General features: G+C 49.3%; 1 protein-coding gene across 1 annotated transcript in view; it reads right to left on the reverse strand.

Annotated features, from left to right (window-relative positions):
* Window positions 1-825: 825 nt before the first annotated feature.
* BRINP1 (BMP/retinoic acid inducible neural specific 1) overlaps window positions 826-12385 on the reverse strand; it is a 197062-nt gene continuing 185502 nt past the window's right edge. The window contains exon 8 of the mRNA XM_019966826.2: window positions 826-2399. Coding sequence (XP_019822385.2) covers window positions 1259-2399 — 1141 coding nt within the window. The 3' untranslated portion in view covers window positions 826-1258. The remainder of the gene's footprint in view (window positions 2400-12385) is intronic.

Genomic DNA, 12385 nt, shown 5'->3' on the forward strand with positions numbered 1-12385 from the left:
CTGCCCCAATCCTCTACAGATGTGCTTTGAAATGAGTTCTCTTCCTTACAGCTCTCCTTTCAATTTAAACCCAAGTCCCAGACAAGGCTTCTCAGTTTTCAGAGATGCCCAAGAAGTGGCAGTGTTAGTGCATTGTGTGTGTGTGTGTGTGTGTGTGTGTGTGTGTGTGTGTATTCTGAGTTAAAGGATCATGTTTTAGATACCTACTTGGGGAAGTCGGCCTGGCAGACCAATGCAATTTTAAAACCCACCCTATTTTATTTTGGGTGTTGACTTTAAATCAAAGTAAAATATGCAGAGCGCTTCCAGGGTATCTGACACCATTTTTTTTTTTTTTTTTGGAGACAATTTAGTTGAAATGGGTTTCTTCGTTAAAAGAAAAAAAGGGCTATCAAAACAACCTGAGACTGAAAGCTACTCCATCCCTTGGCAGCTCAGCTAGAGGAGTAACCACCACCGTGGCCAGCGTGATGTTAGAAGGAGCGCAGCCAACGGGGTCAAAGGCAGGTTCACCTCGCTGTTTGGCCAGTAACCACATGTAGCCTTGGGCTCGCCAGTCCTCTCTGAGGCTAGTTCCCAAATGCAATCCAGGAGATCAACAGGCCGATCTCAAAGGTTTCCTGATGGTTTTAACACCCTGTGATTATGTGAATGCCTCTCCCCCAGGGTCCCAGGGTCCCCTGTTGTTCAGCTTCAGTGAGCTTCAGTCTACTTAGTGTGAGAGAAGCTATCTGGGTGAGACAGTGCTGTCACTATATCTCCACCCTCATGTGTAGACGAGTCAAAAGAACCACAAGGAATTAGGCATAAAGAGGGAAGAAATCGTAACCGAAGAAATATCTTCTTTATCTATGTCCATTTCCTCCCACAAGGAAAAATGGCAGTGTCGGTTGTACATTACATATAGCTTTCTCTTTCGTGTTTAATCGTAGCACCTGCACAGCAGAGATCTTTACAATTCGTTGCATATGCTCTCTCCCATCCCCCCCACTCAATCCAGCACCTGAGGCCTGAGCAGCACCTCCCTCCGAGCTCCTCCCAAGACTGAGACCCTTCTTCACGACAGAGTATAGAAATAACAAACATGCCCCACGGTTTTATACAGTTGCTAGAACGTTTTTTCGTTTCCAACAAATGAAGACTTTTCCTCCTTTCTTTTGAATAGTAATTACACTTTACAAATGTGTGTTTGTTTTGCTTTGCTTGGTTCTGTTCTGTTTGTACAACAAAAGGGAACGCCCGCGGCCAGGAGCCCGGGTTAACAGAGCTTGGCTGTCATCTGATCCGACTGTTTGAGAATCTCAGTGTTGTAGAGGTCCAGGGCGTGGTTCACCCTGATGATCTCGCTGTTGGTCAGTTTCAGGCGGTGTTTCAGCATACAGGAGAACAAGTCCAGCTGGGGTTTCCCCGGGGCCACAGGGGGGGCCAGGCGATTGATTCGGTCCCGAATATCCAACAGGAGGAGCATGACAGACGAAGAGGAGTAGAACTGGCCGCCCTGCGTGTAAGACTGGTTGACCTGCTGCACGGCGCTGCGCAGGAGGTCGGCGTTGAACCTCAGGCTGTACCCGAACACCTGCACATCCGAGATCTTGATGTAGAACTGCCTTTTGGAGGGGTCAGACAGGTCCACGGGGCCCTGGCCAGTCTCATTGCGCAGGAGGGTAGGGAGCCGAGTCCGACTGCGTAGGTAGATATGGACCGTCTCGAAAAACGTTTTCCACCGGTTGCCCAGCAGCAGAGTCCAGTTGTAGCACTGGCTGTTCTGGAGGCGGATCTTCTCCCAGCGCGGGTAGCCGAACTCGCCGAAGGGCATGTTCCAGCCCTCCGAGTGGCTCCCGCTGAAGGGGTTGATGTAGACGAAGAACATGGGGTCCAGGCTGCTGTTGCGCATCTGGCAGATGCGCATGGACATGCCGATCACCATGTGGATGAAGTCCATGCGGTTCTTGTTGCTCTTGAGAGTGAGGGACAGGCGCTTGCGCCACCGGGGGTCGAAGAAGGTGTCGAGGCGGATCTCGTTGCTGATGAAGGTGGTGTGGACGTAGAGGCGCGAGTCCATCTTCTGCAGCAGGTACTTGAGCTCTAGGTCCTGGAAGTCCAGGTCGGTCTCGAAGCTGATGAACTGCTCGCTGCGCTCCGAGTCCACGTTCTGCGGTTCGCAGCGGCCTCGGTACAGCTTGTAGCCCTTGTTGCAGGAGCCGCAGAGAGAGATGTTGGCCAGACTGCACATGGCGCAGCTGTTGTTCCCACCGATGATGCAGGGGATGGGGCGCTGGCACAGTGTGGTGCTACCGTGGCACACGCAGCTCCTCTGGCTCTCCAGGAAGGTGCCCCAGAACCCGTTCTCATTGCAGTAGAGAAGCGACTGGACCCTTGCAAGCCACTGCTGAATTGTCCTGGGGGACAGAGGGGAGATGGAGAATGTTAGCCATCATGGGTGGGCTTGTGGTTCTCCAGCTGCTCATGCAAACTGGGGCTGCCCAGAGAATGAAAGGACAGGGTAGGGCAGTTCTCACAGGAAGAGCACTGAATGTCATTGCTGGGAGTGACAGTGTAGCTCTGGGTAATGTTGAAGACCAGCTATATGACCTTCTACTTCCCCTTCTAATGTTCAGTGTCCTCATGTGTAAAAAGGAAAGGGATGAAGTAAAAGTGTTCTTTGAGGTCCTCCCAGCTTTCTAAATCTATTATTCATTCATCTCAAAGGCATTTGATTCAGAAAATTAAAGTGTATAAACTCAAAAACCCTGCTGAATGACAACAGATTGTAGCAAGTCAGCAGTAAAGACGAATTGAGGGGTTATTTCTTTTAACCTACACCTGATGTTTCAACCCTCTTCACAGATTCCTCCCATAACATCCAAAAACTTCAGCAAAAAACGAATTCTATCTTATATTACTCCAGAGCTCATGGCAGTGCTTCCATATTGATGATCTCACGTGATCCTAACATTGCAGTTTCAAAACATGTAAGAAAGATGCTATTCTCCCCATTTTTCTCCGAAATTTCAGTTCAGTGAAATTTCCATCACATTACAAATGTCTAGGTCCCCCTCTCCACAGCCCCTCAACACTTTTATAAACAAACCCGAGCCTGTCCCGGATTCCAGCCTCTGGAACATTCCAATGAAGACAGATACTCAATCAGATAAGAAGCAACAGAAGAATAAGTTAAAAAAAAAAAAAAGATGTAAGACAGTCAGCTTAGCAGCCTCTCATCTTTCCTCATTTCTGTGCAAGTCCCCTCTTGGCCGTATTCCACAGTAAGAATAATTCCTTACATGTGTCTAGCACTTTTTACCCTCCCATTTCTCACTTGAGCTTCACAACAACACCCCCAAAATAGCTTGCAACTTGAGGTCAGTCTGAGATCTCTTTGAGTCCTGGCTCCTCCACTCCTGAGCCCAGGGAATGCTGGCGGTTTCCCTCACCTCCCTAATCACTCTGCCCACGCTGGTCTGTGGTAAGGATGGCATGAATTTTTATGTGAAGTCTTAGCCCTTAACTCGGTAGGTATTAGGGGCTCCATAAAAGTTAGGCTCTTGTTATTCCTGCCAAGGGACTCTCAGCTCCATTTTCTAGACATGGCAAGAGAAGCTTGGAGGCAAATAATACAGCGAGTGGGTAGAGGAACCTTCTGGCTCATAGCCAAGGCTTTTTTTTTTTTTCCCCAAAGAGTCAAGGAAGCGTTTTTTTAAGGCTGTTGAGTGCCACAGTATTGTTGTGAGGATGACAATGGTAGCAGTGGCTCCTGATCCCCCATTTTTTATTTTAGGCCATGCTGTGTGGCATGCGGGATCTTAGTTCCCCAACCAGGGATCGAACCCATGCCCCTTGCACTGGGAGCCTGGAGTCTTATCCACTGGACTGCCAGGGATCCCCATTTTAGAAAACTGGAGACAGAAGCCCTTCTGCATTGTGCTGTGTCTCTGGTACGACGTGGTAGCCATGCGCCTGTTCTCTCGCTTCCTCTGCCCAGCCACAATCGCCAAACCAAGAACCAGGAGACAAGCAGTGCAGCCTAATCCTGAACGGCTCGTGCACTGGCCCAGGCTGAACTTAGTTCGAGGCTCTGCAAGGAACAAGTCACTTCATGTCTCTGAGATGCAGTGTCCATATGCAAAGGAGAATAATAAAACCTATCTTAGGCGCTGAGGGAGAGGACTGAATGAGATGATGCCTTTAAACATTTAGCACAGAGCCAGGCATAGACCAATTATTAAAGGTAATAATAAGTATTCTTATCCCAGAGAATAAGCTCTTCTTTTGAAGCTACTGAGACACTTTCAGGATTTCCCTATCTCTCTGGGGTGGAGGGAAACCATTTGGTTACTGGGACGTTTGGAAATGGATACTGTTGAAACTTGGCTTCCTAGAATGCTGCCTGCTTATCAGCTGAGAGAAAATGGAGGCATAATTAGAGCGCTCCTTGAAAGGGCTCTGCCTTTAAGCCCACGGAATGATCCTGGCTGTGGCAATGAAACCTCCCTCAGGACATTCTGAACACTGTATTGCAGCCCCTATTTTTTTGGTCAGTTTCCCCTCCAGGCTCTAAGGCATGAGAGAGGGGAGCCCTCCTTCTCTGAGCATGGAGCCCAGAAATGTTTGCTGAATGAATGAGTGAACGAACACTGAATGAATGAACAGACCAAAATTAATATTTTTTCTTATTTTTCATTAAACAACAACAAACTCCGCTTCTGTCTCCCAAGCTGCAGTATTAGTTTTCAATCCCTTCCACCCACACAGCTCCAGGCCTCGGCGGTCTCTGCTTCGCGTGGACCAATCCTATTACAGCCTGGAGAACAGCAGAGGGCCCAGCCTTCAGGAAACGGAGCTGGAATGATAATGAGCCACGCGGCTCCCACCTCCGGAGCCAGAGCATCGACTGAATATGGGGTCTGAGTCATCGGAGAGTGCTGTGAGCCACAGGGGCCCGCCACACGTCTCCGATTGCGTGGTTCTATCTGACCAGAGCGTCATTTCAAAACGCCCCTTTCAAAGGACCCACACTTAGCCCCGTCACTCCCTCTCCAGGCGACAGGACAGTACCCCATTGAGAGCTCCTCTGCTCCCATCTGCAAGGCATTCTATAAGCCCGGAGAGCGCCCCCTTTCTCGTGTCTCATCATTGGGACCCTTTGTCAGGACTCCCACCCCCCTCTCCTTGAATCAATGCCTCCTTGTGGCCGGGCTCTCAGCACCCTGGGGGTGGGAGGGAGGGGGCAGATGGAGGCCCCCGGGGAGGCGGCCACTGGCGGAGGGGCGAGGGGCCGATTAGGATTCCAGCCCTGTCGAGCGGGAGGCACCGGGGACAGAGGCCCTCTGAGGCGCAGCCGAGAGCTGCCTGGCACCTGCATAATCGTGAGGTTGTGGGCCGGATCAAAGAAGGCATTAAGGGTCTAGAGGAGGACCACGAAGGAGGCGGGCGCCCGGGAGGGGGTGGGGAGCACCCGGCGGGAGGAAGAGAGTAGGGAGGAGAGAGGTGGGGCCCCGGGAATCCTGGGTGCTGGAGGAGGTGCGGGAGCAGGGGCCAACCCAGAGTGAAGGAGGAGGGGCGGGAGAGGGGCAGAGGTGACGGAGTGAAGCAGAGTGGAAGTGGCAGTGGCTCCGTCGTGTCGTGGACTGAAAGTCCGCCAGGCTCCTCTGTCCATGGGATTCTGCAGGCAAGAATACTGGAGTGGGTTGCCATGCCCTCCTCCAGGGGATCTTCCCCACCCAGGGATCGAACCTGGGTCTCCCGCATTGCGGGCAGATTCTTTAGCCACCAGGGAAGCCCTGTAATCAGAGTAGGTGGAATGTGAATGAAGCAACTCAGCCATGCCTTGCAGTACTGTAACTCCCAGAATCAGGGAATGTAGACCCCTGATGGGCCATCTGCTTGCAAACAATCCTTTTCTGAAGGAGGGCCCAGAGAGTGGTCAGACCGGGTAGAAATGTTACTGTTAAGTCCCAATTCCCAATGTCAGTGAACTTTCCTTAGATTCCAAAGTCCTTCATTTTGAAGAGATGAGCGAAACCAGAAAAAACAAGCTCATCCCAGTTTTTTGCACCCCTGTCCTTTTAGCACAAGCAGCTTCTCATAATGAGGACTCCACTGCCATCAGAGCAATCTCCTGCACCTTCTCCACCTCTAGCTACTGCTCTGGGGAGCGGTCACTGATCCTCAGAAATCCTGCCAGGCTGGATGGCAGGCATGCTTAAAGCCAGCCCAGGGAGTCAGTGAGCGGCTCAACCACCAAGCACTCACTGTACACCAGGCTCCGTGCCGGAGTTCTCCCAGAGCAGCCTGGATAACCATTGGCAGCACAGAAAGCGAAGCCCCGAGAAGCAGGCAGACTTGTCTGACATCACAAACTTATTCCACATTCCAGACCAAGCTCTCTGACTCCAGCATGGGCGCGCTTTCCGACGAACCACAGTATAAAATTACAGCCGGCCAAAAGAAGGAAGCATGCCATAAGAAGAGATGTAAATGGAAATAATGGGAAAATACTGAAACTTTGAACGTGTGAAGGGCCTATTAGCACATTCCTGCTTCCCCTGGACCTGCCAGTTATCCCTCTGCTCCATTCACAGATAATTGGAGCTCACCGACAAGTGCTCAGGGAAAGGCTAGGGACCAGGGGTTGGAGGGACCGTGATCTATAAATACCATTTCCCAGGCTGGCTGGCGACAGCCCGCCTCAACCCTTGCAATGCAGGAGCACTTTAATAGGCCAGCTCCGGGGGGTGGGGGCTGGCACAGTTCCCACCACAAGGTAGTCCATGTGTGACAGTGGGCACCAAATTTTAAGGTACTTTTCTCTGTCCCTGGAGATCCAAAGCATCTTCCCTTTTCAGCCAAACATGAACTTCAATACGTCCAATTCAGCATCTTTCTGCTGGATAGGACCCCAGTTTGTTCTGATGGAGTGGGGGTCGGGGGAGTGTTGATGAAAGGAAAGGAAGGAGGGCAGGAACTTGCATTTTCATTCCTAAAGCTGGAACCCCCTGGGGCCTGGTAGGCAGGCTCCCACAGAGGTGACACACGAAGCAGCTTTGACCACAGAGGCAGAGAACCTTCGAGAAGAAGCAGCCCTGGAAATATCCAGCCCATCTCCCTCATGTTTAGACCTGAGCCTTGAGGTCTGGTGAGGTGGAAGGTTGATGTTTTCCAAGTACTTTCTCTATCATGGCAGCCAGCGTTTACCCTCACATTAGCCCCAGGAGATAGGACTGCCTCGTGATTTCCATCCCACCGAGAGGGCTCGGAGGACCAGAGCGGACAGCAATGTGCCCACGGTCACACAGCATGGACACAGAAGATCAGAGCTCAGGATGTCTCCATCCAAACCCCATTGTGCCCTCCACTCCCCACTGTACTGTTCCTCCCCTCTCAAACCCAGGCTGGAGGAGGAGCTGGACGGTGGTCCACGGAGATACCCCCGCTGCTCCCCTGCAGGCTAGGTCTTGGCCTCAGCCAGGGTTTGCCCAGGAACTGACAGGCCTCCTGGCAGCACAGCTGGAGTCACTCCGCATTTGGAGGGCAGAGACTCTGCCACCCGGGGCTTCCCATCAGTGCTTTCAAAGGTGCACACCTCCCTCTCAGAACCACCCGGGTGGGGAGCCCAGGCTGTGATTCCTAATTCTAGCAAACTTCCTGCTGATTTTAATTGGAGGTTTTGACCAAGACAGGAATGCAGTGCCAGGCCAGTGGCATTTTAGGGACGATCATACAAATCAAGTGCCAAGGAGAAAGGGGAGAACAGCTCTAGGCTCAAAGAGAAAACTAGAATCCAGAAGTCTCATTTGCCTACCGGAAGTGTTTGTTTAAAAGGGAGAGTTTTATTTTTTAAATAATGAAATTGGAATTCTGAATCATTATTTATGCCTTGTGCTTCTTCCTTGGTATTTCTGTAACACTGTAATGGGTGTCTGAGTAATTCTGTGAGACTCTACAAACTGTGTACTTTACAGAGCAGAGACTAGGAAGACAAACAGTTGTTCTTAGGTTTCTGATGATGCACTGTTTTGGGGGGTGTGCTGTGTATGACTCTGTGTGTGTGTTACATTAACAGTGCTGACAGTAGATGAATATATCCATGCATGGAGCTCTACTGAAAGAAGCCTCAGTTTATGGACATGCCAGCAAGAACTGGAACTGGCCATCAGACCCACTCAGTGTCCATTCTCCCCACATTCTTATTTAGTTTTAATCATTCCCCTCTCTGAGCTCCTATCTTTGACTTAATAGTTTCTTCTTCTTTCTCTCAGTTTTTCACATGATGTCAGAGATTCCTGGAACAGTTCACAGCAGTGGGAAAAAGACCCGAAGAGAATCCTGGGGTCTCTCCCCACGATGCAGATGTTTTCTGGTTTGGTGTTGTGCCGTGAAGGCAATAGGTCTTTTGGGGGGAGGGCAGAAGCTGAGGGCAGAAGGCAGGAGAGGAAGATCAGCAATGCAAAAATCTGACAGTCTTTAAAATCAGATTGTCAGAAGTTTAACTGGGAAGGATTACGAAACAGCTTTGGCAGTTACAGTTTTGTGTCTGGAAAGAGGTGACAGGTAACATTTTCAAATTTGGCTTTCTGCTTTGGGGCATGGCTGTGCTGAAGGCAAGTGAAGGAAGGATCCAGAAGCCTCCTTAGGGCTGACAGAGAGGCTAGAGTAGCAGGAAGCTCCCAGGTGGAGAGCTGCAAGAGCGACTTACTCTTCCTGGGCAGTGGGCAGGCAGAAAGGCAGACACAGACCGAAAGGCAGGGATGGTAGAAGCAGCTGGTCAGGGCTAAGGGGCTGCATCCTGAAGTACAGAGGTGGCCCTCGAGGTCAGCGATCCAGGCAGGGAGGGGGACTCGGCCGAGGAAATGCTGGGCCTGCTCTACCACTATTTTGCTGTGGACATTTGACCTTGGATAACTCACTTCACCTCTTTGATCCTCAGTTTCTTTATCTGTCAAACGGGAAAGGTAATACCTACCTTACATTTAATCTTCAGAACAAGAATCAGACACACAAAACTCCTGGGAGGTTTGCAGTGAAAGGGCGCTATGATTGACCATTAACCGTTATTATTACTGAGGGCAAAGAATAACTGTGTTTCATAAATGTTCCAGGTAAAAATACTCCTTTTGGTTACTAGAACAGCCCAGTTGATTATAGCTTAATGTCCTAATCTCACTGGTCACTCACCTTCCACGGTTCTAATGAATGCTGTCACCATGAAGCTTGAAGAAAGAGCTAGATGTGGCTCTGGAGTCAGAAAAGATGGGGTATGGAATCCCAGCTCTGCTGCTCATTACTTAACCTTCAGCTAATCGCTTGTCCTTCCTAAGTTTCAGTTTTCTCAACTACAGAATGGAAGAATAATACATTACTTGTGGGATTGTCTTAAAGATCAGATAAGATAATGGATGCAAAGCTCCTGACATAGAGTAGGCGCACACTGTCTCTCACGAAAACAAACTGTTGTGTTCTTCTTGAGCTCACAAAGAAAATGGTCCTTTTGAAATAAGTACAGCTTTAAAATTCCAGGGAAAGAATTCAATAATTGTTGCTGGATCCATTGAATATTGATATTAAAACAGCAACCTCAAAATCTCTTCTTGACACAATCTCTTCTATACCCCAGTTTCATTAACAGAGGGATTATAGGTCTAAATGTGAAAAGTAATACAATATTAGCATCTCTAAAGCACCTTTTAGAAGAAAACAGAGAGGGGCATCATTACGAGATTGGAGTAGGTAAAGATTTCTTAACACAGCTCACCATAAAGGGGGAAAAAACACACTGATTAATAGGGCTATATTAAGATTAAAACATATCCATCAAAAGATACCATTCAAAGAGTGGAAAGACAAGCCTGAGTTAGAAAATATATTTGCATTACCTCTACCCAATCACAGACTGTATTTATAGTCCATAAATAACTCCTACGCTGGCTGGATGCTGGGCTAGAAGGCAGTTCATACTGCCTGAGTCTGCCACTCCTTTCTGAGTCTCTTTAAACCAGAGGAGATGCAATTATCACGATTTACATTTTTCTTCACAAAGTTCTCACTAAACTGTTTAATAAATGTGATATGTCTCCCCTACCCCCAAAAAATGACCAAAAGGGGAAGTAGGCAACTGATAATGATGATATGACTGGGCAGGTCAAAAAGAGGATATTCAAAAGGCAATAAGCACATGAAACTCCATGTCATTAGTCATCAGGACCACGTCCACTAAAATTGCAACGGGATACACTGCAGGATGCTACGATCAAAATAAAAAGGACGACACACACTAAGTGTATGTTCATATCCACAAGGACGTGGAACAATGGAAAACTCTTCTGTGCTGTGCTACCTGCAACAGAGATCACTGGCTCAGCAATGTGGGAAAATCAGGAAGTACCTACTGAAGCATCTGTAAAGCTGAATAAGCCCGCCCCTAGCAGACCGCACAAAGTCGGACATGACTGAAGCGACTTAGCAGCAGCAGCAGTAGACACCCAACACAATGCACACGGAAGTTCACCCCAGAGCATGTGGAAGACAGCAGCACGTCCTTTGCAGCCCCATGCTGGAGACTGTGCAGCAGGAGAACAGAGGTCTAGAAACACAGCGGAGTGCCCTTGCGAATGAGTGTGCCGAAACCACACGAAACAGCGCGGAGGAATCTCACAGAAGAACGAAAGGTAAAAGAAAGCCAGATACCAAGGGCCACACTGTGTAAAAGAGGGAAAACTGCACTAGAGCGGGAGCAGCCCTGAGAGGCGTGACTCCCTTGGAGGGAAGGCTGGTGGTACCTGATGGGAGCGAAGAGGACCGAGGGGCTTCTGCCCTGGGGATGACGCCCTGCTCCTGGATCTGGGTGCTGGTTACATGTAGGAATTTATTTTGTGAAAATTCATCTTGCTGCACACTTAACGGGATTTTCACTTGCTATATAACTCTAACACTTCCATAAAACATTTACCCCCCAAAAAAATCCTTTAAAACAACCAGAAAAACACTATTAAGGCAGCAATATGTTACATTTTTCTATCACTTTTAAACTTTCTAAAGCTCTTCCAATGGGTTCTCAGATTTCGATCTGCACACTTTTTCTGTGTCATAGGTTGGATTGGAAAGGGTATCAGGGATTATTAAGAATATGAAAAACTGGGCTCAGAGAGGCAACATGATGTCCTCAAGGTCACCAGTGAGTTGTCACATTGCTGAGATTACAACTTGCCCAGGTGTGAGTTTGTTGGGCGATGTGGAGGGTGGAGGTGGGGAGGAGCACAGGGAAATGGTGCTGAAGAGGATAAAGAGCTACAGAAATGGTTAGAACTCGGTTCTATTTCTGACTCACTCCTCTGGAGTCTATTCTGAACAGGAAGCCACTTCTGAGCCTCAGGAAAGAAAAAAAAGAAAAACTAAAACAACAAAAAGGGTCTGAAGATGCTTATTTTCTTGTCTTACGTCAACGGAGTGAGTCAATTGCCCTACCTGCTACAAATGCACAAGGACACCCAGGGGTGGGCCTGGAGATCCCTGGTAGTGCTGGGCTGAACAAGCCTTGTGCATCTCTTATGCGGGAGTCAGCTGCCGGCACACATCTCTGCCCCTCACCCCGAGCGTGCACCCTTGGGGTGCTGTGGGGTTTGGCCTCACTGCCTTCTTTACCCCCATAAATAGAAAAGAAATGCAAAACATATTCTTAGTTAAAAGCTTCGTTGCCCCAATGGTTGGGAGGGTACTTCTAGGCTTCTGTGACTGACAGCAGGCTGCCCTGAGCCAGCCAAGGGTTATCTGTGGGCTTGTACCTCTTCCTCCATAGGACAGTTGAATACACACTCAAAATGGATCTTTGTCACGAATTCGCTGCCCGCCCGCCCCCCCCCTCCCCCCGCCGCGCAGGGTGCCTGCACTGGTATGGTGCATACACCCATCAGCAGGTCAGGGGCCATGAAAGAAGGTGAAAGTGAAAAGTGACTGGGGTCTCCTGCGTTGTAGGCGGATTCTTTACCAACTGAGCTGTGAGGGAAGCCCCAGGGCCCATGAAAGCAGCAATTAACTATGGCGGGTGCAGCAGTCTGTGTGTTTAGCATGGCGGATTTTCAGAGTTCCAGACTGGAATGATGCCTAGGCAAGCCTTGGTCCGTGGGCACCTGAGAATAACCCACTTGAGGTCACAAGTAGTACCTGGACCCCCCAAAGCAGAGTATTTCCTTGGAGGAAGGAGGCACCCTGCACACAGCTCACCCTCTCTCAAGGGGATGCACAGCCTTCTCCCTAGGTGCCTGTGCACTGGGGGAAAGGAAATATTCACACTTTTCAAGCATTACTGGACACTGGCTTTGAATGGATAATCTTTCTAGGAGACACAGAATGTCACTGTGGTCTACTAATCAGCATAGGTGTTTATGCGGGG

Source organism: Bos indicus, chromosome 8 (assembly GCF_029378745.1).
Source record: "Bos indicus isolate NIAB-ARS_2022 breed Sahiwal x Tharparkar chromosome 8, NIAB-ARS_B.indTharparkar_mat_pri_1.0, whole genome shotgun sequence".
In the NCBI taxonomy this organism is placed as follows: domain Eukaryota; kingdom Metazoa; phylum Chordata; class Mammalia; order Artiodactyla; family Bovidae; genus Bos; species Bos indicus.